The sequence below is a fragment of the Chroicocephalus ridibundus genome, chromosome 6, assembly GCF_963924245.1.
Source record: "Chroicocephalus ridibundus chromosome 6, bChrRid1.1, whole genome shotgun sequence".
NCBI lineage: Eukaryota > Metazoa > Chordata > Aves > Charadriiformes > Laridae > Chroicocephalus > Chroicocephalus ridibundus.
The window spans coordinates 43,525,948-43,551,330 of record NC_086289.1 but is presented as its reverse complement, the minus strand read 5'-3'; the positions used below and the strand labels follow the sequence as shown (position 1 = coordinate 43,551,330).

General features: G+C 38.3%; 1 protein-coding gene across 3 annotated transcripts in view; it reads left to right on the top strand.

Moving 5' to 3' along the window:
* Positions 1-25,383, top strand: part of ARMC9 (armadillo repeat containing 9) — a 71,051-nt gene that overhangs the window by 738 nt on the left and 44,930 nt on the right. For 2 of the 3 annotated variants that reach the window (XM_063338601.1, XM_063338600.1), the window contains exons 3-10: positions 1,505-1,630; positions 2,204-2,374; positions 3,395-3,550; positions 6,267-6,359; positions 7,639-7,663; positions 14,226-14,383; positions 15,606-15,704; positions 23,176-23,211. In XM_063338601.1, coding sequence (XP_063194671.1) covers positions 1,505-1,630; positions 2,204-2,374; positions 3,395-3,550; positions 6,267-6,359; positions 7,639-7,663; positions 14,226-14,383; positions 15,606-15,704; positions 23,176-23,211 — 864 coding nt within the window. The remainder of the gene's footprint in view (positions 1-1,504; positions 1,631-2,203; positions 2,375-3,394; positions 3,551-6,266; positions 6,360-7,638; positions 7,664-14,225; positions 14,384-15,605; positions 15,705-23,175; positions 23,212-25,383) is intronic. The other variant, XM_063338602.1, reaches the window with a different exon arrangement.

The following is a 25,383-nucleotide window of genomic DNA, read 5'->3' as shown; positions in this document are numbered from 1 at the left end:
GCAGTCAAACATCAAATCAATCTAGAATTATTTATTGTTCATTGTAAATGAGGCTTTCGTTAAAGAAACAGTTAAGTTGATTAGATCCACAGACAACTTTGGGGCTCAGGAACAACCTGTAATAACGGTGAGATCTTTAAAACATTGCTTAGCTGCCACCTCATTCTATATGTGTAAAAAATCGCAGAGGCATATAAAAACCCTAGAGCTGACAAAGCCCAGGCTGAAGTCCTGAGACCACTGATCTCCATGGTTTAATGCCTAAGCAGGATTTTCCAGCTAGGCACTCTTCTACCCATATTGCCCATAAGAGGTAATCGGAAGGTGTTCTAAAGTGTGAAACAGTCCTGTGAAAAAGACAGTGAGAAACAAACTTTCATGGGTGGGTGCCTCTCTGGTAATCTGTGCTTCAGCTTTGCGGATAAATTGGCTAAAATGGGATTTATGCTTTGGAACAACTACGCAGTCCGTGATCTCTGCTGTTTGTTACTGCCTCATTCCTTTGATTGACACTGTGTTGGTTGCCTAGTTTGGGGCCCTCAGTGAACACCAAACCAACAACCTGACCCCCCTGCCCCGCCTTGTCTACTTTTGTGACCCAACCTACTGCAGGGTTCTGCAGATGCCAGTGATCGGAAGCAGCAATCAGCTGTCACTGTGCCCAGCTTTCACCAGGCTCTCTGTTGAAAGCCTGGACAGTTGCTTCCTGCCTCAAGAGTCTACCAAGTAGTAGACTCATACACAACTTAAATCTTTTTGGGTATGTCAGAAACCAAATCTATAAAAGAGTTTTAAGTACTTAATCATTACTATAATATTATTTATGTTAACAGTGAAGAAAGTAAATAATTCTTGTTCTCTGTGGCAATATTGGGGATCCAGATCAAGTTTGCAAAATGAAATGTGATGTTTTGTCTTGGCAACCAATAACTAAGACTCCTGAGATGAAGGGAGGAGGAGAAAGTTGTGTGTAATATAGTTACTGTACAGTGCGGGAGGAAGAGGCAGGGCTGTTTAGCACTTTCTCAGAAGAATAGTGCTTGATTAGCTGGTTATTAATTTGGCTTGCACAGCTTCAGGTGAGTGACCTGGCTTAGAATTCAAGCTCTCTGACTGTTGCTGTGGAGTCGCACTTAAGCCCTCTGAGACCATTATTTGCAAGGAAGTTATTTATTTGTTTCTTCAACCAAGGTATAGCATTAATGGATTTTAGTTCTTTTTTTTCTTTGATTAAATTAAATTATTGGCTAAACCAAGGGGCATCGTTCTTTCAGAGAGGATGTGCCCGGTTGTCAGTACTATCGTCTAGTATGCAGGAGGAGATCTAGTTAATGGTAGTTTCCTGCCACATGAAGTACCAGTTCTTGATTTGTTGCTGTGTAGTCTTTGGCATTTATGGACCCTGCTACAGGGAATCTTTAAAGGACTTTGGCAATTCATGGGTCACTCATTAAGTCATTAATAATCTAAAAAAATATTGCTCCTGTATGTTTTTGTCTTGCAGTATTTGGATTTTGCTGAATTTGAAGAAACGGTGAAAGTATTTACAAAAGAATGTAAAATAAAAGGGAAGCCACTACCTAAACCAGCAAGCGTTTCCTCAAGAGATTCAAAAGCTTTGCCTGTTCAGGTAATGCATCATTTACACTTACTTTGAGTAATACTAAAAATAGTTATAGGCCGCTAACTGCTGTGTCAATTTGTACGGCAATGAGATTATCTGAACTGTCTGATCAGATTCTTGGATTATTTGAAGAAGTCTGCTAGCAGTTGTCTTTCAGTACGAGAAACTTTAAGTTTGGTTGTTTGTGTGTTTTTTTTCAGAACTCCAGTCCTTTTGAACCTGAGACAGTAGTTTTGGTTCACACTATTTTAGGTTTTTAGCTCGCCATACTTTGATAAGACTGATTTTCACACGCCATAGGCATTTATTTTTCCCTTATTGTAAAGGTGGGTCCCCATATCGATGCTTGAAATTTTGGGCTTTACTTCTCGTATTGATGGTTGATTCAGTTTCTTGAAGATAATAAAGATAGGTGGAGAAAGAATATTTACGTGGTCATTGGATGATGGGAGAGTTTGCATAAAACTTTGAATTCAAAGTGTTCAGATGGCACTTGAATTCTTCATTCACTAACCTACTGTTGAAGAAATGTAGCTCTTCTGTGTTTGGTTTTTCACTGAATGCTTTTCCGCTTTGCAGAAAGATCTGCTTACAGCATTTGAAAATGGTGAGCAGAAAGTTTTCTTCCAGCTCTGGGAAGAGCATATTTCGTCTTCAGTCAGGGACAATGAACCAATTGCTCAGAAGCTGGAGTTTTATCTTCACGTCCACTTTGCCACCTACCTCTTAAAACACTCTGTGGGAAAGCCGGTAAGTTTAGTTCACAGTTCAAACTTCAAATTGCTTTTGTTTGGTTTACTTCATTTATTTGTCTTTAGTGTGGATGTTTAGTAAGAAGAATTTGCAAAGTATGTATACAGTCTTTGGGCCACAGTCTGCATTTTAGTTAAACCAGACCCCTTGTATTGTGAAGTACAGAGATGGGATTTGGAGGTTTCCTTATCTTGGAGCTCATGAAATATTTTAATTTGGAAAATACCAGCATGCTGATACTTTCACACCGCTGATGGTAGTCTACAGAAGATTCTTAAAATGTTTATTTTGCTTCCAGTTTGGACTGAAGCTGTGTCTTGAAATACAAACATTTCTGATAAAATTGGAAAGCTGAATCTTGGTCAGCTTAATATATCATATTGAAAACAGCAATTCCAAGCTGTCCTAAAATAAAATCTTTGCTAAGTGGGACTTTTATGATGAAGAGACATTTAAGTACCTTGGAGTCAGCCAGATCAGCCAGGGCTTAATAGCTCCTGCCTTGCACCTGTCAGCTGCTACGGGAGCATTTGGATGCCTTCATTGTGCTTTCCAGCCTCTAAGAAGCTTTTGGTCTGTTCCATGTGCCAGCTCCTCTTCCCCCCTTCCTGGTGCTGTGTGAGTGGATTTTATGGTTCTGCACTTATCACTGAAATAAAGCATGTCTAAAGTAGGTTTTTCCTCTCTGCCCTGAGTGTGGAAATGGCACTCTGCTTTAGAAATCTAGCTTGAAGTGGGCAGGAATAATTTACATTCAAAAAGCAATTGTCCCTCTCTTCTTTTGTTGGACCTGGACGACACAAATAACAACATTGGTTTAAACTTTCTGTTTTGAGCGGTGAAAACAAGATATAATGCTCTCTAGTTAAATAAATGTTGCTTTTTAGATAACAAATATTCTCGGATTTCAAACTTGATATTAGGTCTCTTGTATTTAGGTCTCTGCTTATATTTGCCAGTTTTACATTACATTCAAAGTGGCACTTTTCTAAATAAATATGCTGCTTTATTTCCTAGAACAAAGCTGAACTTGAGGAAAGAATTTCTCATTTTAAGGCATACCTGGAAACAAAAGGAGCTGCGCTGAGCCAGACTACAGAGTTTCTTCCCTTTTATGCTTTGCCTTTTGTCCCGAACCCCATGGTACATCCTTCATTTAAAGAACTTTTCCAGGTAAATGTCTGTTTTGCAGAGATGGTATTTATGATGATTTTTCTCATGGGGTGATAAATATTGAATGATGCTTAGTTTGGTAATCACTCTTATTGTTTCCTTTAACAGAAACTGTGCAATCATAAAAGAACATGTATTTAATGGAGGAAGGGTTGTGAGAGTGCTATCAATAACAGAGTACCGTCTTAAATATATTTTGTATTTACTTGAGTCCTAAATGGTACGCTGGCTTTGTGTTATAGATAAAAATTGCTACTTCTCCTTCCTTTCCACACAACCCTGAAATATACATGCTTCTGGGAATTGCTATGTAGTAGTTCAAGTCTAGTTACTTGCTTTGAGGTTGTTGACCAGCCCCGCTATCTATGTATATATAGCTGGGTTTAAAACATGATAGCTAGGCATAAGGAGCCTGAAGCAGTTTTGTTTAATGTGGAGAAGAGAAAGTCAAGTTTATAAGTAATCCTCCTGTAACAGAAAATGAGTGTCTATTGTCTGTGTTCTGAGACTCTTCCCCACTCCCCCCAAAAAAAAATGCTGGAAGAGCATAGCTGTAGAGCATAGCTGTGCTTAGTGGTTTGGTGACTCTTGCCATAGGCATTTTTGCTGGTTAATTTTTTTGTTAAATATGTTTTAGCCTTTTTCTTTGAATGGCTTTTTCAGAGTTCAGTTCTTAGGCTTGCACGTGCAAGAGAGTGCAAGTGAGAAGAGAGTGTAAAAGTTAGTGTGCTTGAGGTTCAAAATAGATCTCACTTACAGGTGCCCTTTCAATGTGAAGATGTCTACAATTATTCTATTGATGAAGGGGTAATGAAACACCCTTACACTGACTGCTTCCTGGCCAATGTGCAGGTAGATGGTTAGGAGATGTTGTCCAGAGCTGTGTTTTGACATTGTAAAGATCGGTGGCAATACCTATAGGGAAGATACAGCCACTGTTTCGCCTGCTGATGGCTTGTTCCTGTGGTGCAAAATTGCGCCTTAACTTCTTGGTTATGCTGGAAATGGCTGGTTATGTGGTTGCACTTGAACTGGATCAAGGAACTGATCTGCTGTATTGCCTGTGTGTATACAGCTCCCGTGTACACATACACACGTGTACACAAATTTGTTTGTAAAATATGTATATTATTTTGCAGGGTTACATGCTTGAAATCCTTCACCGTCCTGCCACATGGACAGTTTTGCTAGTTTATCTAAGAAGCTGTGGTCAGTTATTGTGGTGGGAAGAGATATCTTCAGCCTGCCACATGCTTTTTGATATCAAATCAAAGTTTAAAGTTTAAGTGATACTTGCCCTTGGACTGACTTTGGATGTACCACCTGATGAAGAGCTCCAGTTTAACACCAAAAAAGGCATATACTGCCATTTTCCTTTGGGACTAGCTATAAATAATGAGATATACTTGTTGACCTCAGAGATGGGATACGACTACTCTTTTTTTAATTAGCAGCTTTTTTTTTTTTTTTTTAATGCCTTATCTGAGTCGAGATGCTCAGGTTTATTCATAGTAACCCGGTGTCCAAGCTCTTAGTCCACAGTCACGCATATTTTCTTGTGGGAATTGTACAGCTCATTCCATGTTAGTGTTGAAACACAGATTGTTTTACGTTTGAGAAAGAACAGCAGTGAGTCACTAGTCTACTAAGCAGTGTTCTTATGGCATATTTTTTTACTCAGGCGTCTGATGCTTTATATAGCTGGAGTTCCTGTCTGTTTGTGTAATACATCTTGAAAAATAATATACACTCCTCTCTGTAGGAGACATGGTTCCTTTGGTAATGTACAGCGTACTGTGGTGCACCACTGTCTGGATACTGAATTGGTAAATGCAGCAAGTAAATTCTGTACGAGCATGGTGAAATAAGGGCAGATCTGGGCTGTGAGAACATATATTTACATATACAGCAGTAAATTTAGGAAACTCCTGCTACTTGTTGGAAGATACTGCTTTTTTATCTGTTGGCTAGCTTTTCGTCCAGCAGAAACTAGCTTAAATGAAGGTTTGAAATAGAGGAAATGAGTATTCAGTGAATTCTTAGGTGTAGTTTGGCTTTTTTCCTTAACTATTATTTTTGTGTGCTTGTGAGACACTGTGTCAGGCAGAAGACAGCATTCCAGTTTGTGGCTGATAGGTTGGTCTGTTTTTCGTACATGAGTTATTTCTCTCCAAATCCTTATTTTAGAAATGTCATAACCTGATCGCTGATGTCATGACACTTGCAATTGTTACTAACAAAATTTACAATTCCCAGGTCTTGTTAGGAGTGAAAGATGACTACAGTGATTACTTTTTGAAAACTGAGCAGTGGAAAATTATTCATTTCATACTCTACTTAATAAATTTAAAATTAATTTTCATCTTTTTATCTTCTTTTTTCAAGCTGCTTGTAATTTAAAGGTATTTCTAACTTAGGGGCAGTTGTTGCATGGGCATACAATGCACCAACAGTGTATGATAGTTTTATACTTGAAATAAAGCTACATTTTGTTTCTAGAAGTCTTGTGTGGGAATAATACTGAACTCTTCTAACTTCTGTATGCTTTTACGAGTAGCTGGCAAACACATTCACTTCAGTAACAGTGAAGGGAATCTTTTCAATACAATGCTGGCTGCCTTGTTTACTAATGGAAAGTTGCTGTGATCTAAATAGTACTTTCAGCAGAGTGTACATATTTGGTGAACAACTGTCATCATTTGTTTTTCTTTTCAAGGATTCTTGGACATTGGATTTAAGGACAAGATTGGAAAAGTTCCTGTCTCTGACTCTCAAAGCCAGACAGACTCCCCAGCTTCTCACTTTATTTGTATCCTTCTGAGAAAACACTTTGAAGATAATAAGAATTACTATAAAGAGGCAGTATAATTTATTGGAAGAGTGTGTTGCTAAGATTTGTTGCAGCATTGCAGTAACGTTGCAGTTCAGTGTTTTTATGATAGGAAACATTGTTTATATTCCACATTCAAAAAAACCCTTTTGAAAAAGTTATCTAAAGACAAATGTATAGATGCATAAGAAGCTGCATGTTTCTCGTATGACTGTTCTTGGCTTCCGTATATAAAATACAGGAAACCCCCTGGCACCAACCTGACCTGACTTCTTTCTTAGCATTTGTGAAGCTGTTAGTCTTTCCAGTTAGCCATTTCAGGGACTAGCTGAAAGTTTTCCAGGGCTTTTGAGGGTTCCAGAAACTATTGTTTTACTAAATGGCTTGTGCTTCAGACTGTATTGTTTTTCTAACAGTATTGTTTAAGCTGTGTTGTCAGGCCTAATTTGCAAACTAACTAGCTATATGACAAATTATCTTCTCCATTTTTGGTCAGTACAGTTAAAGGCAAGGTAAAGAGAACTGAACTGGAGTCTGCTTTTTTGCCCTTTTTTTTTTTTTTTTTTTTTTTTTTTTTTTAAACCAGGAGAAGTTGAAAGTCCTTTGCTGCTATATCTTACTTTATTCTAAAGCAGCATGTTGCCATGGTGGTATTGAATGATGAGCTGGAAATTATATTCCTTCTGTTCCATTCCTGCCCATTTACCAGGATGGGGAGCAGTGATCAAAACACTGCTTTCACTCCCATTTTACGGATGTTTGTGTGGGTGTCTGGCATAGAAGAGTTGAAGAAAATTTTCTCTCTGCTTATTCCTCTTTATGGAGTAATGGACTGGATCCTAATTGAGCCCTGAATATTTCTTAAGTATAATACATCACTTACCCCAAAACACCTGTGTATTTGTATGTGTATGTTGATTTTATGTAAAATCAGCAGTTTGACTTTTGATTTTGGTGTTAATACATTTAGACTGGAGTTACTGTATCTTATACCTCAGGGCTGGGTCTAGTATCTTTAAAGGCCAGCAAAAAGTCTCAAGTCTCCATGCAACATATAGCACTATGAGATTTTTATGTATTTATTATTGATTAATTTATTCTTGCTCTTCTGTGAGGCATCAGGCACTGGCTGTTGCCTGAGTCAGGAGGAATATTTGGCTCAGTTGGATTTGCCAGTTGGTTGAGTTTCTGTGTTTCTGGAACAAACGCACACTGAAAGGATGCACATTTTCCTGAACTACTACTCCTTGTACAACAGAAGGAGAATGGACAGTGCAACAAAGGTAAATGCTGAGATGTGGTAAGGATATTCTGTAGATTAGGGGCTAAAATAGTAGTGGAAAGTAGGCCTGCAATGATGGGTAAGCTAGTGATGCATGGCAAAAAGTCCTTTGAAATCCAGACCCTTGTCTTGGTGATAGTTACTGCTAGACTGCTTGAGGTCAGTAGGGTTGAGCATAGGCATGTACTAGAAACAGGAGGGGCCTAGTAGTAGGATTTGTATTTTAAGTCTATTCTGTCACAAAACATGGTAAAAACAAGTAGAGAACTCTGTACACAGTGCATACCAGCTCTCCGTTTTTAGTTATGACGAATGTAAGTTTCCTCAGATCCCTTTCCCATACCTGCTTATGCCTATCTTCATCTTCCAGATTTCAAATCTCATTCGGTTATTCTGGTGACTGTCTGATGATCTTAGGCAAAGTTGATGTTATTCACTTATCCTGTTTAAACTACTAAAATAGTATGTATTGGTGTGTCCTGAATAAGAACACGTTAATTTAAGTATGATTCTCTGATGTGTTGCATTTTTAGGTAAGCTGTTCATACACACTTAAGTGTTTAAGTGCCTTGGGGTCCTTTAAAAATATAATAATTTCAGCACTGAATCCCATTAGATGCTGATGGTACTCAAAATATGTGCCTTTTAAAAAACAGTTTAATAAATAGAACTTAGGTTTCCAACTCCTTTGCATTCATTTTTTCACTTGACTTTCTGTGTTCACTTTATTGGTAAGGATTTGTATGAGCCCACCTGGCTTCCTAAAATGACTTTTCCTCTTGAGATGTTTTAATCTGTAATTTTACACTGAGGACTTAATATTTATAGATTGAATTAAAGAGAAAGTTAGGCTCATCTCCTACTGTGAATTCCAGGTATTTCTTTGTTATTTCGTGCTTTGTGTTGCGTTAGGCTTTCATTGAATAATAGGAAGTTCTTTGTGGTTTTTTTTTATTTTCCAGAAATTACTCTTTTTCCTTGTGGCGAACTTTCCTGAAGGCAATAATTCCATAGTCTGATTAAAAACAAATAATTAAATGATCAGCCCTAAATGATTTTGGGCCTAATTCTTTTTTATTTGACAGGTTTTGTGCTTTGTACAAGCATAGGGACTGTCATGGTATCGAATGCATGGGGGTCAGCCTTAATTTGTAGATCTGTTAACGTGCCTTGGAGGTTGAGTCGGTTTGGATTTTTCATAAAGGTTACTTGAGGCCTGTCTCACATGAAAGTTTTGGATCTGAGACGTTATTTTTGCAGTATGCTGTTCAGATCACATGGGATCCACAGTACATACTCACTGTTGGAGAATGTTTACTTTATCAGTGAAGGAGAAATGCAAAGAAAATTAATAGGCAACACATGAATGACAGCCAGTATGGCAAAGAGTCCTGAAAACAGCCTTTTATAAATTGTTGGCAGTCATTAGTCTGACATACTGAAGCACTTCAAGTTTGGGTGGGGTGGTACATATGTTCTTGAGGGTGTCCTGGAGGGTTTAGTGTGTTTACCTTTCCCCATTAACCTGCTACAGTCTGGCTTTTTACCCATTTGCTAAAATACTTTAATACGTGTATGACTTTCAAAGCCATCTGTGTGGCAGTTCTGCTTAACTTACAGCTCTCCCATGTGTTTTTGGTTTGGCTGGAAAGAGAAGAACTGCAGAATGGTTGGCATCTTGCACAGAGAGCTTTAGACCTTTGGTGTGTCCTCTGTGCTAACAGGAATGGAGGGAATGAAGTATTTGAAAGTGTGTTCAGCTCTGTCCCTTTCACTGTCTCATTACAAATCTGTGGATGAGTTCACAGCCACTCTCCCGCCATTTCGGGAAAGGGGAGAGTGGAGGAAGTGTGTCAGGCTGCTGCACGAAAGAAGGTCAACTGTGACCTACCTGCCTGTCAAGATTTGCTGTAGTCTGAATGACTATTAATGTGGAAAGATGTCAGTTTAGAATATGGATAATAATTTTTATGGAAATGACGTAAGCAAGAAGGAAACAAGGCAACTACTGCATCTTCTAAGAGTAAGGTTTTGGTGTCACCTAAGGAGGCCTGATGTCTGACAGCACCTCTTGGGACCTGCAACTCCTCTGCTGAGAGTTCTGCTGCATTTGTATGCAGGAACTCAGCCTGGCCAGAGTCAGTCCTTCTAGCAAGGTATGTGAGCATGGGCTGAGATTAGAGAGACAGAGAGAGCAAGCACAAGTTCAGGAAGCATGTTTGCGGTATAGGTAAGTTGTCATAAACAATAATGACCAATCTTTCACTTAGAGAGAAAAGCTTATTGTGGAATTATGTGCATATATGTAGCTCCTTGGCTGCTCATAGAAACTGGGGTCAAAACATTAAAAAGGCTTACATGAGAAAGCAGGCAAGAGTGTTGGTAGAAAATGCAGTAGCTCAGGTGATGCCTCATGCCAACATCTTCATTTATCCGAGTCACAAGCTTTACTGTATGCTGTATCTTCCTAAACTAGGAGATTAGTCCGCTGTCCTTTTTTTTCCCCTTCTTTTCTTCCACAGATGAATAATGGTTTTGGTAGGTATTACACCCAGAGCTTTCTCCCCTCCCTCCTCTATAAGCTTATCATATATAGAAAGCATTTGTCAGTGTTGGAAGTTGTGTCTGGGAGAGGGAAAGAGAGAAGCCAAAGGTGTTGTGTTACTCTCTGCTTCCTATTACGGGTGCAGTTTGATGGCTGCTGCAAGGTGACTTAAATGTGAACTACCTCTGAAAGGCACTATTTCCTTCTTTCCTGATCTGACTCAATGAGTGGCAATGACTTAACATTTTAAACAAGCAACTAGTATTAATTTTTACCTAGACTGGTAGCTCCCTGATCTGTCTGCAAGAATGCTGTTATTGGTTATGGGGATATGGGAGGAATGCAAAGGGGGAACAGGGCAGACCAGGACCAGCTCTTCCAACAGCCGTCTGTACTTGGGTCAGCTACATGTCAATGATGAAAGCTTCCTGCCCTCTTGGCAAGAGAAACTTTAATGATGTATTTTTCCCTTTTTAGTAAAATTGCTTATATGTGAGAAGATAGCGATATAGAAAATGCAAGATATGTCAAGACTGTATGTGGTTCCTCTCTTTGACTATCTTTTCTCAGTAAAGACCAGTGTTTATAATTGATAAACCCTGAATTTAACAAGGGGTAAGTTGGACCCTGATTCTTATTTGCTAAGACTAGCATTCATGAGCTGTATTGAGTTCCGGTTATGTAGTTTTTCCTGCTGACTGTAGTTGGAAGATAAATTTTCATCACTGGAAATTTTCCTCACTGGGCTATGAAAAGCAAGCGAATTATGAGTAGGTTTATGTTTCATGACTTGGTGCTTCCAACTTTCCTCTGAGTGAAAGTCACGCTCTGGATACATCTATTGGAAATTTCTGAACCAAATGTGTTGTATGACAGTTAAATAAAAATGTATTCCCATTTGCTCATCTAGGCAAAGGAAATAAAGTGCTGAAAAGTGGCTAGTTTTGTGCAATGGTTGCTCTCAGAATCTTTATTAGTTTAGAAAAATATTCTTGTTTTGGGGCCGTCTCATATTAAAGCTGTGGTACCCCTAGCAGTGATGCTGTGGAGTAATAATAAAATCAAAGTTGAATGATTATTATCAAGGAAGCTTCCAAAGACAACCCAGATCATGCTATCTTAACTCTTCTGATTTTTAAGTTGATTAATTGATTGCAGTTGAGATGGTTTTAACAGCTTAAAGAATTGTAAAAAGTTTGGCGCTCTCAGCAAGATTACTAAATGTTACTGGGAGCTGTTCTAGTGTTGGTGGGGTGGTTTTTTTCAAATGCATTTTGCTGGATTTGAACAGGATCTCTGGCCTGTCTCAGCTTCTGTTATTTCACGCCAGTTTGGGCTCCCTCCTAGGAAGTATAAGAAAAATATCATAAAGGCGGCTTGATTTGCAGTTTGATGTCAGGTGTCAGTCACAAATTCTGCAGGCGCAGAATGCTGTGATTAATAAATGATTCTCAGAAAGCAGCCATTATTAGAGGGGAGGGGGCTGTGAGGGTAAAACAACTGTCTTTTTTTTTTTTTCTTTACTCATAAATTTTGAAAAAATACAGATTAGAATTAAGAAAATGTACCTTCTCTGTATTCCATGCTTTATTTTAAGACTGTCAATTTATAGCTGAAGTCTATTAATGCACGTTTTCTCTTAAAGATCTCATTAAAAAGATAATTTTGCTAAATTTTCTGAAGGTAAAAATAAGCTGCTCTGCCATCTACTGCTTTTCATATAAATGAGGTGAAAGCAGCCTATTTCAGAAACCCTAAAAATCCGTAAGATGTGACAAATTTTTAAAGCAATTTCTAACATCTGAATTCATAGAGCTATCTAATGACTTTGATCGATTTCATTTATAATAAAATCTTTACGAACAGTTCTGTTTGAATAGTATTTCTCTGTCGGTTTTGCATCTCTTATGTCCACGTGTTTATTGCTTCTTGAAGCATTTTGTCAGAAGCTGTTTGGCAGATATTTGTGCATGATTAATACGTCACTGCCTGCAGTATATCTAGTTGTCAGGAGATGACTTGTGAAGGCTCTACCAGATAAGCCATGGTACTGATACAGCGCTTCCACTCCCCATTTTTTCCCTTCTGCTTAAGATTACCACCCCTAGGCCAGCTGCCACGGGACAGCAGAGGTTCATGCCTGAGTTCAGAGAGCAGGGGAGCAAATGTCAAGGGACACTTTTTAAATAACTACACCTAAATTCTCCAGAGCTTGTTTATCATAGCTGCAAGGTATTACCTTAGTGCTCAGCTAGACCAGTTGTATATGCTGAAGTTCTTTTAAATGCAGAGCATAACTGCGGTGAAACTTTGTACTGCTTAGCATTCTCCTAATGAAGATCCTGAAGATTTCTACTTATATCAGTTATTTTTCCCAATGCTTCTGTGTTACAGGAACATGTGATCTATATCTTTATGGAAAGAGGCAGTGAATCATGAAAGAGGGTTAAGGTTTCCTCAAAGATTGTGGGCTCAATCTGTTTAAATCCAGGAATAGGAACTAGTTTTTCTAGTTTCCGATGTTGCATCTTAGCTACTTAATTTGTTTTCCTTCCCTCTGGGTCTGTTTGGACCTAAACTGTGTCATATTGAGCTGTTTGGAATGCTCTACTCTAGCCCCAAAATTTTTTAAGTCTGTGAAAACGAATCCCACTTCTGTCTGAAACTCTGTACTCAAGCTGATTCCTGCCCATGATTTAACAGAAAGTCCTATGGTAAATATTCAGCCTGTTTGCAGATGGGCGCGATGCCATTTTCACAACACTAGACCAATACTGGCTTCTCAGCAGCCTAATTTAAAACATAATGTTCTAGCAAAATACATAAACATCAGCAGTAACGATAGAATTATTGTGCCTCCCTTCATAGATTTGTCTAATCGTGAAGATGTGCACTGCGGTACACAGCTCCAGATTCTGTGCTTGACTTCCATGTAGAATGCTAATTTGGCTAGGTCTGAGACTGGGATGGAGGATACAGATTTTGGTGCTTAATTTGGTTCTCTCATCCGAAAAGTAATTGAACCCGAAGGAACAAAATGTATCAGGAAAGATCAGAGATCTTTTTTTTTATTTAGACATAAAAGAAAAATTTTACTTACTTTTGGTGCCTCAAGTTCTCAAAATAACTAATACAGCTTACCATCAACAAGTAAAGGATGGAATCACCTTAAAAATTTTGTGTAGAAGTAGAGAATTCCCTGCAACTTTGAAGAATTCAGTGAATATTTTAATAGCAGCTAAGGAACTGGATAACTTCAATTTTAGGGCTTTTTTTCCTCTGTGATTTGTACCATTTTTCTTAAAAGATAGAAGACTTAGTATTTACTCTGAAATAAGCAAAGTACTACATAACCTAAGTGTCAGTGATCTATTTCTAGAAATTAACTGGAGAAAACACCGAGCTTCACAGTATAATTTGACAAACACTGGCAGGAATCTCTGGGTACCATCCTGTCCTGTTCTGTTGCTTTATCTTTGAAGTGTCAGCTTGACCTTTTCAGTTGCTGTGTGTCATACCGGTTTTTACCCACCGTTACTTTAGTGAATGTGGAAGATGATAGTGCATGAATCTCATCTGCAGGTGGCAAGTTCAGTCAACCAAGTCTGAGCTGCATTTTGTTATATGTTCCCCTGATTTGACACCCACAGCCTTGTTTTGTCTCTGATAGCATGAAACTTGTTGTGTTAACAGACCTTTAAAACAGTATCCTCTTCACAAATATATTCAGTGATGTTCACTGTCTAATAGTTGTATTGCTACTGTAACTGTGAAGCAATTGGTTCTTTGGGCAATTAAAGCAAAACAAATACTTGCAGCTGTTGTGATGAAATGAAATCACACTAGTAGTGTGGAGTTATCCTTGCAGTGAAATTCCACCCCTTGAATAAAAGTAATTCCACAGCAGCAGTTGAAGTTGTCCCTTCAGAGCAGTAAAAGTGCTTGTGGGTTCTTTTGTCCTTTCGATTGAAAAGGTGATTGAAAAGGTGTTATTTCTTTTTTATCATTCTCTTGACAGAAATGCTGCAACATCTTCATCAACAGTTAGTGGAATCTGAGCACAGGACCATGACCTACCTGAAACGATTTAACAAAATGCAGGCAGACTACCATAATCTCATTGGAGTCACTGCAGAACTGGTGGATTCCTTGGAGGCCACAGTCAATGGCAAGATGGTAAGAGATAACTCAGATGTGTATTTGCTTCCCCCACCCCCCAGAAAACGGAGAGAGGATGCCACTAAAATGTGAATTAAACTTTCTAGTTATGAGCATTTCTTTAAGTACTGTGTCTCTTTACTAATGAAACAGCACTTTGGAAGAGAGATAGCCATTGCCGTTGTGTACTAGGATAAAGGTAGGGTAGAAGGTGGGCATAATCTTGAAATCTTGAAGAAACAATCACCATCTCACAAGACATATCAAAGCTCACATGAGCTTTGATAACAATAAGAAACACATAGTCATTTATTTCCCGCCTCCTGTTTCACATGTTGTCAGTGCTCTCTAGGTGATATCCTCTTACCTGCTGTGGTGGAGGAACGCAGGCGCTGGTTATCTTTTGTTGCGGATGCTTGTTTAATTTCCCTTGAAAGCCATGTGCTGGGCAGTCATTTGATCCTTCCCAAGTGTGTCCAGCTGAGGGTGCTCTTTCGTTATGAATCTTGATTTCTATCATTTTTTTTGAATCCAAAGTGGAGTTGGGTACTGAATAAAATCATATTGAAGTTATAGCATTCTGAATTTGAAGGGGTTTGTTGTCTTGCCCTAGGTCTGAGAATATCAGAAGTGTTCCTGTTTCTGTAATCTCAGTCCTCTTGCCTCTCTGTGCTGGGGAAGCTAAGAACTGTTCTGAAATTTGGCAGTTCTACTGTGATGCAGATTTCCCAAAACAAAAAACCTAAAGCCACTGAGATGTTTTACATTGAACACAGAAGTGCTGTACTGTATCATTCATATTTATTCTCTCTGCTGTACAAGAGAGTTGTGTAGGTTCTGCGCTTTGCCTACATCAGCATAGCATTGCTTAAGTCTAAAGCACAAAACTGCGTCGTATGTACTGTTGGAGAACTTACCTTTTGATTGAGGAAAATCTGTATGCAAACACAGGTGTCACAAATTCCATTTTTCTTCTAGACTCTCTGAAAGTGTTTAGCGTTAGTCTTGTGAATAGCATAGCTATTCCCAGGTGAAGAGAGTTTACAGTTTTCTTAGTTTCTGAACAGAATGGTAGTGGCAGTATATACCTTGTGCTTGCATCGATGAGCCTCAGATGTGTGATTTCTTGCCGTCTTTAAACAAATAAAAACCAAACAACCTTTAGTATAGAAACACTTGTCTGGTAGAAAGTGGAAATTTTATATAATCCTGTTCTCTCCTTATGTTTCCTAATTTTTAGATCACACCAGAGTATCTTCAAAGTGTTTGCGTTCGTTTGTTTAGCAATCAGATGAGACAAAGTGTAGCACATAGTATTGACTTCACGAGGCCTGGAACTGTAAGTATTAATGTTTGGGTTTTTTACAGTAACTATCTCAAAAGACAATACAAGTTAAGCTGTATATAGAACAACGAATGTGAGGTAGTAAAGGCAAAATGTAATGTGTTCAAGCTTGTCTAAGAATATGGCGATACATAAGGTTTTGTTGATCTCAAATGCTGGTGAATGACACGGTTACACAGTCATAGCTGCGTAAGTATGATTAATTCTGTTGTTATGATAACAGTAAGCTGTGTATCTGTTAAAATGCTAACTGAATGTTTAAAAAAGAAAAATACCCAAACCTTAAACCTAATGTCCTGAACATGGTTTGATAGCACATCTTAGCCAATTTAACGTAGCTAGAAGGGGGTGGTGGTGTTGCTCAGCTCTGGACACAGGCTCTGTTCCTTTCTGCTGTCAGCGATGCTCCTATAACCCTAGAGTGAATTGGCTTAGCCACCTAAAGGAGAAGCATCAGACAGGATCATGAGAACAAATGGGGAAAAGGGGAGGAAGGGAGGACTTCCCTTTTTCTAAGAGCTAGTTGTTAGATGAACAGTTAGATGACATGCATAAGCCACCTTGTTGATTTACACGGTGGGCCTTAGCCCCATATCTAAGTATCTTTGACCTTATTGATAAGCAGCTCAGGATGCCTAGGGTTTTTTTCTTCCAGCCTCTTGTTCCTTTTCAGATGGCTGCAGTATACCTAGCTGCTTGTGCTCATGAATGTTCTGCTCAATCTCTTCTGCCTAGATGGAGAGGGAGCTTTTTTTTTTCCCCAGCAGCAGAACTAGCTTAGCATAGTTTCTAGTGTCTGTGAAACTGTGCAATTTTAAATGACTTAATGATAGTATTAGAGCTGTTCAGTGGTACAGCCTTTTTTAATAACTACCTTGTTCAAATTTTTCAAATAAGCGTTAATATTAAAACTGCATTAAAACAATTTATTATTAAAATATTGTGTGCCACTGCTTTACAAAGACAAGCTGAAGTCGTGAACTGTGCTTATTTTTTTTTTACTGTGGCAGACATTCATGCATACTTAACTTTGTAGTAGAAGGGCTTTGTGAAGTGTCAAAGGAAAAGCAGAAGAAAATAAGATTCTCGCTCCTTATTCTAGCCAAAGTTTTTAATAACAATGACGCTATGGGTACATTTTGTTCCCCTTGAAAATCTGTTGCAGAAAGATGAGGAGATAATAAAAATGTTCCCTTTTCTTTTCTATGTGCTAATATTTTCAGAGATAAATATTATTCCTCATTGCTCTTCAAGCTGTTTTAAATGCCCTCACTTCCCTGTTAATGGTCAGAACTTCTTTCTCTGACTTGCCGTGTATTTAGGAGGTGCACTCTTAGCAGCTTTCGCAGGCTGCACGTGCCAGGGTTTCAGGAAGGAATCAGAATCTCTGCTTGTCTGCTACCTTAACATTAGGGGCTGTCTATAACTCCTCTTTCCTCAGGGTTACACCATGTCCGTGGTGCATGGTTATGCCATCTCCCACCGCATAATGTGTCCCCCCCATCTTTCTTCTACTCAACAATTTTCAGAGGTCTTCCCTCTTTCCCTCCCAATGGCTTTCTGAGACAATGCTTTATGTACCCCAGTAGTCTTAGGCATTTTTGCCATCTGATGTTGGGTTGTGTGTATCTCCCAGCTCCCCTTCCTTGTACTGAGAGCATCTATTGTGTACAGCCACACAACCTCTTCTATCAGTTCCTGCTCTCTGCTTGCATCAAGGCTTCTCTTTTTCTCCTGTGCTTTCAAGGTGTTCCATTTGCCCAGTGTTTCACTTTTTATTATTTCTTTTCTTTCTATCGTAAGTTAATCCTCGGATCTCTTGAACCTTTTTGGGAAGGGGACAGAGGGAAGAGTGTCGTGCTTATGCAAAGTGCTGATTTGGTTTTTTATCAGCTCTGCAGTGAGTGCAGAAGTGGCTGAAGCTGTGTCTTCACTGATAAAAGCTGGGTGGATTATTGCTAGGCTGCATATGTCTTTCTGCACCCCTATCACATATGCTATTTTAGCATAAACGTCTGTCTTGTATGGTTTAGCCTTTAGGTATAGACATCTATTTCCTTCTCTATGGAAAGGAAAGACTTTTAAGAGTTTTAAGAACAGTAAGTGATCATTGAAGAAGTGGGTAAGCAGCAGAGTATAAACACAGAATTTCAGCAAGAATCTCTGTCAGTGGAGGTTTTTAAGAAATAAGTAGACAAACAGTTACCATTTACCAGGAATGTTTGATGCTTGGCTGCTCCTCCAGGACAGATTAGGTGACCACTCAAAATGTCTTGCAGCCATAATTTCTCTGTTTTTTTCTACTGAAAGATGCTCAACTGTGAAATGATTGTTGATCATTTTATTTACTCTTGCTTCTCTAAAAATATTTCTGCTCTGGAAGCGCCTTTGCCACTATGCTTATGCCAGTATGGCCACGTTAGCACAGCTATGTAGGTAGGTCAGAGAAAGAGGATTTGTTGGTGGTGGATTTTTTTTTTCCCTCCTGGAAGTAAATTTTTGCCTCCCTTCTGTCCCAAATTAGCCACATTAAGCGGAGTAATTCTGTGTTCTTCTGGCACAGTTGTATCTATTTTTGTACTAGACTTTACTAGCGTAACTATTTCTGTGTGACTTTATGGCCCCTTTGCCCACACTATTTGAGGTGGTTACTGTGCCAGCAAAGCTTTCCAGTGAAGGACCAGGACAGCTATAGCAGTGGTTCTGAGGTTATAGTAGCTACTGTGGTTGAAATCTAATGTTGTTTCTATAAGCAGACCCACACACTCAGGCTGTCTGAGGCATTAGCCGAGTTTTGGAGTGCTAATCACAGTCTGTGCTAGTAAACCTTCACTGCATTGTAACCAGGTTTCCTCGTCTTATCCTTTTGTCCACACTTGATTGTGGAGAGTTCTGATTTTATTACATGAACAGCAAACATGTAGAAACACAAATAAATATAAGAAGAAAATACATACATACATACATATATATATATAAATACATATATTTATATTAAAAATATATATTTATATTTTATATAAAAATATGTATAAATTTATATATATATATAAATTTATATATATATATATATATCCCACCTTTTGAGAAGAAAAATGAGGCTCCTTCCTCTTCATCCCAAAATATTTCTAACCACTCCCTGACTCTGTTGATCCAGGAAGCCAGATGACACGGACTAAAAACTAAATTCTGACTGTTTGCCACTAGGCCACTAAGTTTGGGATTTATCTTTACTTCTAATCCCATTACTTTTTCTTCAAGGATTCCAAATACCTCATTGTTATACACTTAGATGTTATTGTTCTATTCCTTAAGTGGTTTCAGGTTTTCACATAAGTTTTGGAATAAAGCTGGAGGCATCATGACCCAGATTAAGTAGTAGCATGAGTTTGCAGCATCTGTGCTGGATTTGTGTTGGAAGGTCCCTTCTCTTTTTGCTCGTAACTAGAGATGCTGGATTGTGGTCTTTACAGCTACTCCATTTCACAAAACTCCCGCTGTAAGGGGCAGTCACCTGTGTAATTGTAGAGGGAAGAGTCTAGCAGAGGGGCAGCTCCTTTGTTCATCCTTACCGTTAGGTCACTGTGTAGGCAAGATAAGTGAGATGTCTGGGGGGGAAGTCAATGTCTAAAGAGTTTTGACAGGCATTAAATGTGGTGGCTTGGGTTTTTTCCCCCCACTTTGCTTTGAGTACTCAGGATTTGACCCTATCTCACTGACATCAGCGACGTCAGGACCTGACTCTAAGATAAATTAGTTTCAGCAGTTCAGTATCTCTAAATAGATGAACAGAATGAACATCATTAGCAAGTAAATTACTTTTTTGTTGTACTGACATGCAGCCTTACATTTCTACCACTTTTACTTAGGGGATGAGTGGATATGCGTTATGTAGTTTGGAAAGAGGAGGTGCTTGAGTTCAGAGTCAGCTATACTGGCAGAACCTGGGGGATAATCCAGGTTTAGGAGCAGGTTCTGACAGCAGAAAATGCTAAAGCTGCATCATTCTATGAGGTATGTACAGTATATTTTGTTAAATCAGCTACACTACACTGTTAGTTTTAAGTTATACGGGGAAGGACGCCTATACCAGTGCTGTAACCAAAATGAAATATTGCCCAAGGACATTAAAGAGTATGCCTTGGATTATATCCTTGGTAACATTATTTGTCTGCAAACTTGATTTTGTTCCCAGTGCATTGTACTCTGTGGTCAATTTTTAATGTCAGGAAAGTAGTATTGTGTAATATAAAGCCTTGAGGTCTCAGGCTTTAAAATTACAATAAAGGTAGTATGTGTCACTTACTAATGTGTACTGTTATTGTACAAACATCAGCTTCCTGGTTTGTGTCCCCCCTGCCATGGTTGAAGACCTGTCCTTTCATACTGGAAGAAATTCGTATTGGGAGGACAAATCCTAGAACAAGTCTTTCTTACCAAGCTGGCTTTAAAGACCGGAGGCAATGACGTTTCTTAACCAAAAGACTTTCCCAGTGTAATCATGCCCATGAAATCTTACTTAGCAAGGGCTTCTAGTGTTGGCTGTTGCTTTGTGCTCTCAGGTGAGCTGGCTTGGATCTCATTCTTTCACAGAGCAACTTTATGCCTCTTGCCAGCTCTGACCTCCTAGGTCAGCTTGGGAGCCTGATCTACAATCCATTAACAGGATGCATCTGCTGCATGTAGTGGGAGAGAGGCCACACTATTGTGTTATAGCTGGGAGATGTTTCCAAGGCTTCTCTAAAGCCCTGTTTTACTGTAAGGCTTTTTTCCTAGCCGCAGTTGAATGTTATCACCATCTTCCATCGTGTCATTTGACATGTATGGCCCTGAACTGGGAGATAAGAAATTTAAGTGAATTGTTAGAGCAAAAGGTCTGGATCTAAGAATTAGGAGGTCAGAGCACCAGGTCGGACAAGTTGAGGAAACATTCATTTGAAGATTTAATCAGATTCCTGACTTTCTAATGTTTGTCTGGACAGGGAACTGATGTGAGTAGTGGTGGGTAAGTTGCAAAAGAAGAGATTTAAATAGTGATCTATCATAGTCCCTTATATCTTTACTACTCTTGAGACAACTTAAGTCGTACTACTTTTTTCTTTTCTTTTCTTTTTTTAGTTTCTAATAGTGATTTGTCTGGTGAGTAAGAAGCATGGCTTGTAGTTTTTTTGATGCCTGCAATTTTCTGTTTAATACACATCATGAAGCCGAGAGGGTTCTGGCTCTTTACCACTGAAGCATTGTACGTTCATTCCCCATTCAAAGTAGCTCTTAAGCATAGGCTCAAGTCTTAAAGCCATGAATAGATTCTCTGATTCAAATAAGATGTACACCTTCCCGGAATTTCTTGGATTAGGGATTGTGTAATAAGATTATCTAAATTTGGGATTAAAGGGAAAACAGGAGCTGGTTCTTCAGATGCACAGTCTCTGTCAATAGTTAAAATGTGTGTTAAACACTGGAGAATCTTTGTGTGACTAGAAAGCCGTATAGTTGTTTGTATGCATTGCTTCTGTGTCATGGAATAGAATAAATGCCCATTATGTTTTTACTGCTATTAAGTCTGATTATATTTACCTGTAGCTACAATTAGTTGAATTAATGTCCCTTGCAAGTTTTAGGTCTCCCTTGGCACAACTCTTGAAGCTGTGGAAAATTTTTTTAATTTGCTGGTCCGTGCTTTTTTCCTCAAACATACTTTTTACTGCAAATGCGAACATGCATCAAGCTGTAATAGTTGGTGGCAGGTGTTCTGTTTCTTACTTGTGAAAGAGCTTTCTGCACCAGGAGACCACATGAAACCTAGCAGACAGAATAACAGAAGGTGGTGGGTTTTTGTATTACTCTGAACCATTCAGAGTGGATTCACCAAACGTTAGGTGGATGTACACTCTTTCATTTAAAAATAATGTGCACATCACAGCAAACAGCATCTACCCTATGTAAGCTTTTCTTAGAATGAAATACATCAGTCTTCTCCATCCCTGTCCACGGGATGATTCTTGTATGTTACCGCTTATATATGGTAAAGAAGAAACAAACCTACCTTTTCATGTAAGCAAAGAGAATTTCTTTTTTTCTGCTAATATGGCATATGATGCCTTTTTCACAAGTTGCTGTGGGTGATACAACTACCTGCAGCAACTTTGGCAGGTTTTTTTGTTTGCATAAATTGTTTGCATAAATTTGCATCTCTAAAGGTAAGGTGTTGCCATCATTAGAGGTCTCCACAAACTTTTCCTGTTACTGTCCTCAAATCACAGAATAGCCCAGGTTGGAAGGGGCCTTGAAAGGTCATCTGATCCAGCCTTCTGTGGTTTCCTTTAATAGTAAAACTTTCTTTTGATGTCATCTTTGTCTTGGTGCCTGCATACATTTTCACTAGCTCAGATCGTGCATGTGTTGAAATAACCTTTATCATGATGTAAGGACATCTTCCTGGTTTCTTTTGCTTACTTATTGGTCTCTATCGATGTTGTCCTTTGTCTTAAATTTCATTTTAAAATCTCTTTGCCAGGAACTGTCTGTATGTGTGTATAGCATCATGAAAGTTAAAATACTCATTCACATCAGGGAATTTTGAGTGTGACGATAATAAAAAGGATAAAGTCAGATTTTTTTTTTTAAATTTGTTAAAGAATAGAAAGAACTTTATTTTCTGCTCGCAGTGAAGAGTGGCAAGTTTCTTATACCCTCTGGATAAGGCTGTATATGTCTGTTAAAGAGCAACCTACTAAATACTGTGTATGTGCCTATTCATCTGCACAAATATGTCCTCTAAAGTAAGTATTGGCAGGTTTGCACAGAAAGACTAGAAACAGAATCATTAATGTTGGTCTTATTTCATTGTGTTGAACTGTGTACTTTTATTTTGAATTAAGATTGTTCTTTGGTTCTTTGGAGCCTTTGGGGATGAGGAATTGATAGCATTGCTGAAACACCTAGCTTTCCTAGCTTTCACTGTGTGCTGGTGAGAAACTCCAAGCAAAGCAAGTGTGGACAATACTTGCAGCTGCGTTCTCAGAAGCTGAGGTCTTCTGATTGATACCACGTTCGTTGGTATCTCTCTCTTAGCTGCTTCAGTGTAGTGAACAATAGAAGCCATATATTCACATAAATGTGTCAGTGCTTAGTACGTAGCTATTCTGACTGACAGTTATAATGGAATAATGTGCAGACTAGGTATGTTTGCCAGGTGTTGAAAGGAGAACTTGGAATGTAAATATATCACAGGAGAGAGACGTTGGTTTTAGTCCTAAAATGTACAAGTATGTGGATTGGGAGAAGGTGCTTATACTTCCCCCCACCCCCACCCCACCCCCCCCGCTAATAGTCTGCTAATTTTTAGCTAATTTTGATTTATTGGGGTTTTTTTTAGAACTGTGCATTTCTCTGTGATTTATTTCTGTTAACTTGTTTTTTTTTAATCTTCTTTATTTTAATGTGTGCCTGTTTGCCTATAAAGGGATATTACTCTATGAGCCCTTGTGATGACGGATATGTAAGTGTCTATATCTTTATATCCTTTCACATTGCCTGCTGCAGTCTGTCACGGTCTATATTTCTCTTCTTTGCACAATGTGTAACAATTTTTCATGCATTTTAACTTGTCATGACGTTAACGGTATGGTTTATGAAGAGCCAAAAAAATGTGCAAGGCTCAGAATTTCTGCATGGAGAACAGAATAGAAGTTCTGCGTAACCTTATGGCCTCATAATACACATACACAGCATGTCAACAAAAGAGCAGCTTTGCCCACAACTTTTACATGAAACACAACTTCTTATAGTATGCAGAAAGCAATTGTTTCTTCCCAATAAACATCACTGTGTAAAGCATATGATGTCTCTGAAGCGTGCCACGACCAGCTGATCCCACAACACCTTTGAGAAAGCAAATAAATATTATTGCTGAAGAAAATACAGCAAATTGAGATGTGCCCTTCAGAGGTGTGTCTTATTTTACATATTTGCATTTTTAATTTGTAAAGTGAAACTTCTTTCTGTAGTAAAGGTTATAAAATCGTTTCATACAATTAAAATGGATCCTCTTTCATTGAAAACTGAAAAAGCAAACCAGTATTCTGTGTGCTGCCTGTGACTTCTGTAACCCAGATGGAAGTTTGTATTCTGGCAATATTACAAGTACACCATAAGTATCTAATTTTGCCCATAGTCCGTGCATTCTTTGCGAAGAGAGGAAATGAGTCTACTTCTAAGTAACTCAGTATGTAATCAATTCATAAAAGTGATTGAAACCAATTCTGAAAAATGTCAGTCATTATTCTGCTTTAAAATAATCCGTATTTATATTTTTCTGCTTTCTTTGGGTGAAGCAAGATTTCATCTTTCAAGAAAACCTGTACTTTTTTCAAATGTGTTCCTCACCTGGAATTACAGTGACCCCTGTGGGGCACTCAGCTTCCCACTGAAAACAACATTTTGTTTTGAGAAATAGTCATAGAATTACTGAATGCAATGGACTTTTCCTTATGTGCTTCTTTTTATCTTGATGTAGAGAATACATTCATCTGTGTTGAAAGATCACCTGTAGCAAGAAACCTGTTCTTGTTGATGTGAATGGTCATAACAGCCACCTTTTGCTTGACATTTAGCATTCTGTTCCCTCTCATAGTAGTCTCGTTTGAGATGGAGAAAAGTTGATTACAGATGAGAAATTATGAATGCAATGATCTTTGCTGCAGAAAAGTTTTGCCCTTATGCAGGTGTAGCCTTAGTTATATGTAACTTTACACAATGTAGAATGCGATAACTTACAATTCAGAGTTGTTTATAATTTTTTTACAGCTATCTGACTCCAATTGTGAGATATTTCTTGAATACATAGGTAGATTTCAGCCTCCCCTTACTGTTTATATATAGTATTTTATTCTTTTTCTCACATTTTGTCTTGTCATTACATTATCACATAGTAGTACAGTATGACTTTTTTATGTACACTTCAGATGTCTTAGAGAACCTGTTTTATATGCCAAGTGGAAAGTTTTCATAACGGTGTATCTCTAGTATAACTAAGAAAAAAAAATTAATTAAAAACATTTGCAGATCTTCTTATGAAATAAATTTGCGTAGCCCCAGTAGACCTGCCAGGTTACATAAGCTCGGAGTCGAACCCATCGTAGGCTGCATGTAGAAGTCTTGTCACCATTAGCATATAACAAATGAGCTCAACATAAATTTGTGAGTTCTAATGGTATGTACAAATTTGCTCAAACTTTGGTTTTACTCTTTGCATATTCATCACATATCTTTGATTATTAATTCTGAACCTGCATCAAATTTACACTGAATTCTTATAGCACATTTTCAGAGTAGTAACTGAGGACAAGAATCTGGCTTTCAGCTTTAGCCTTCAGCATATTATGAATATATACATCAAATAGCAAAGAGGAGTTCGTTCAAATACAGGGCTACAGTATTTGATAAAATCAATTGTGGTTTTGGCTTGTGCATGAAATGCATGTGTTTTCTTTTATAAATATTGATATATTTTTTTTTTTCCTCTTTGAACTTTGTTTTATTCCATGCTGTTCATATTCATGCCTTGCTTCGTTCAAAAATGAAGGGCTGCCATCTGTGGCTAATCTGCATTGTGACAGAATTACTTGACTTAATACGGCACCTGGTTTGGCTTTGGCAAGAACCAACACAA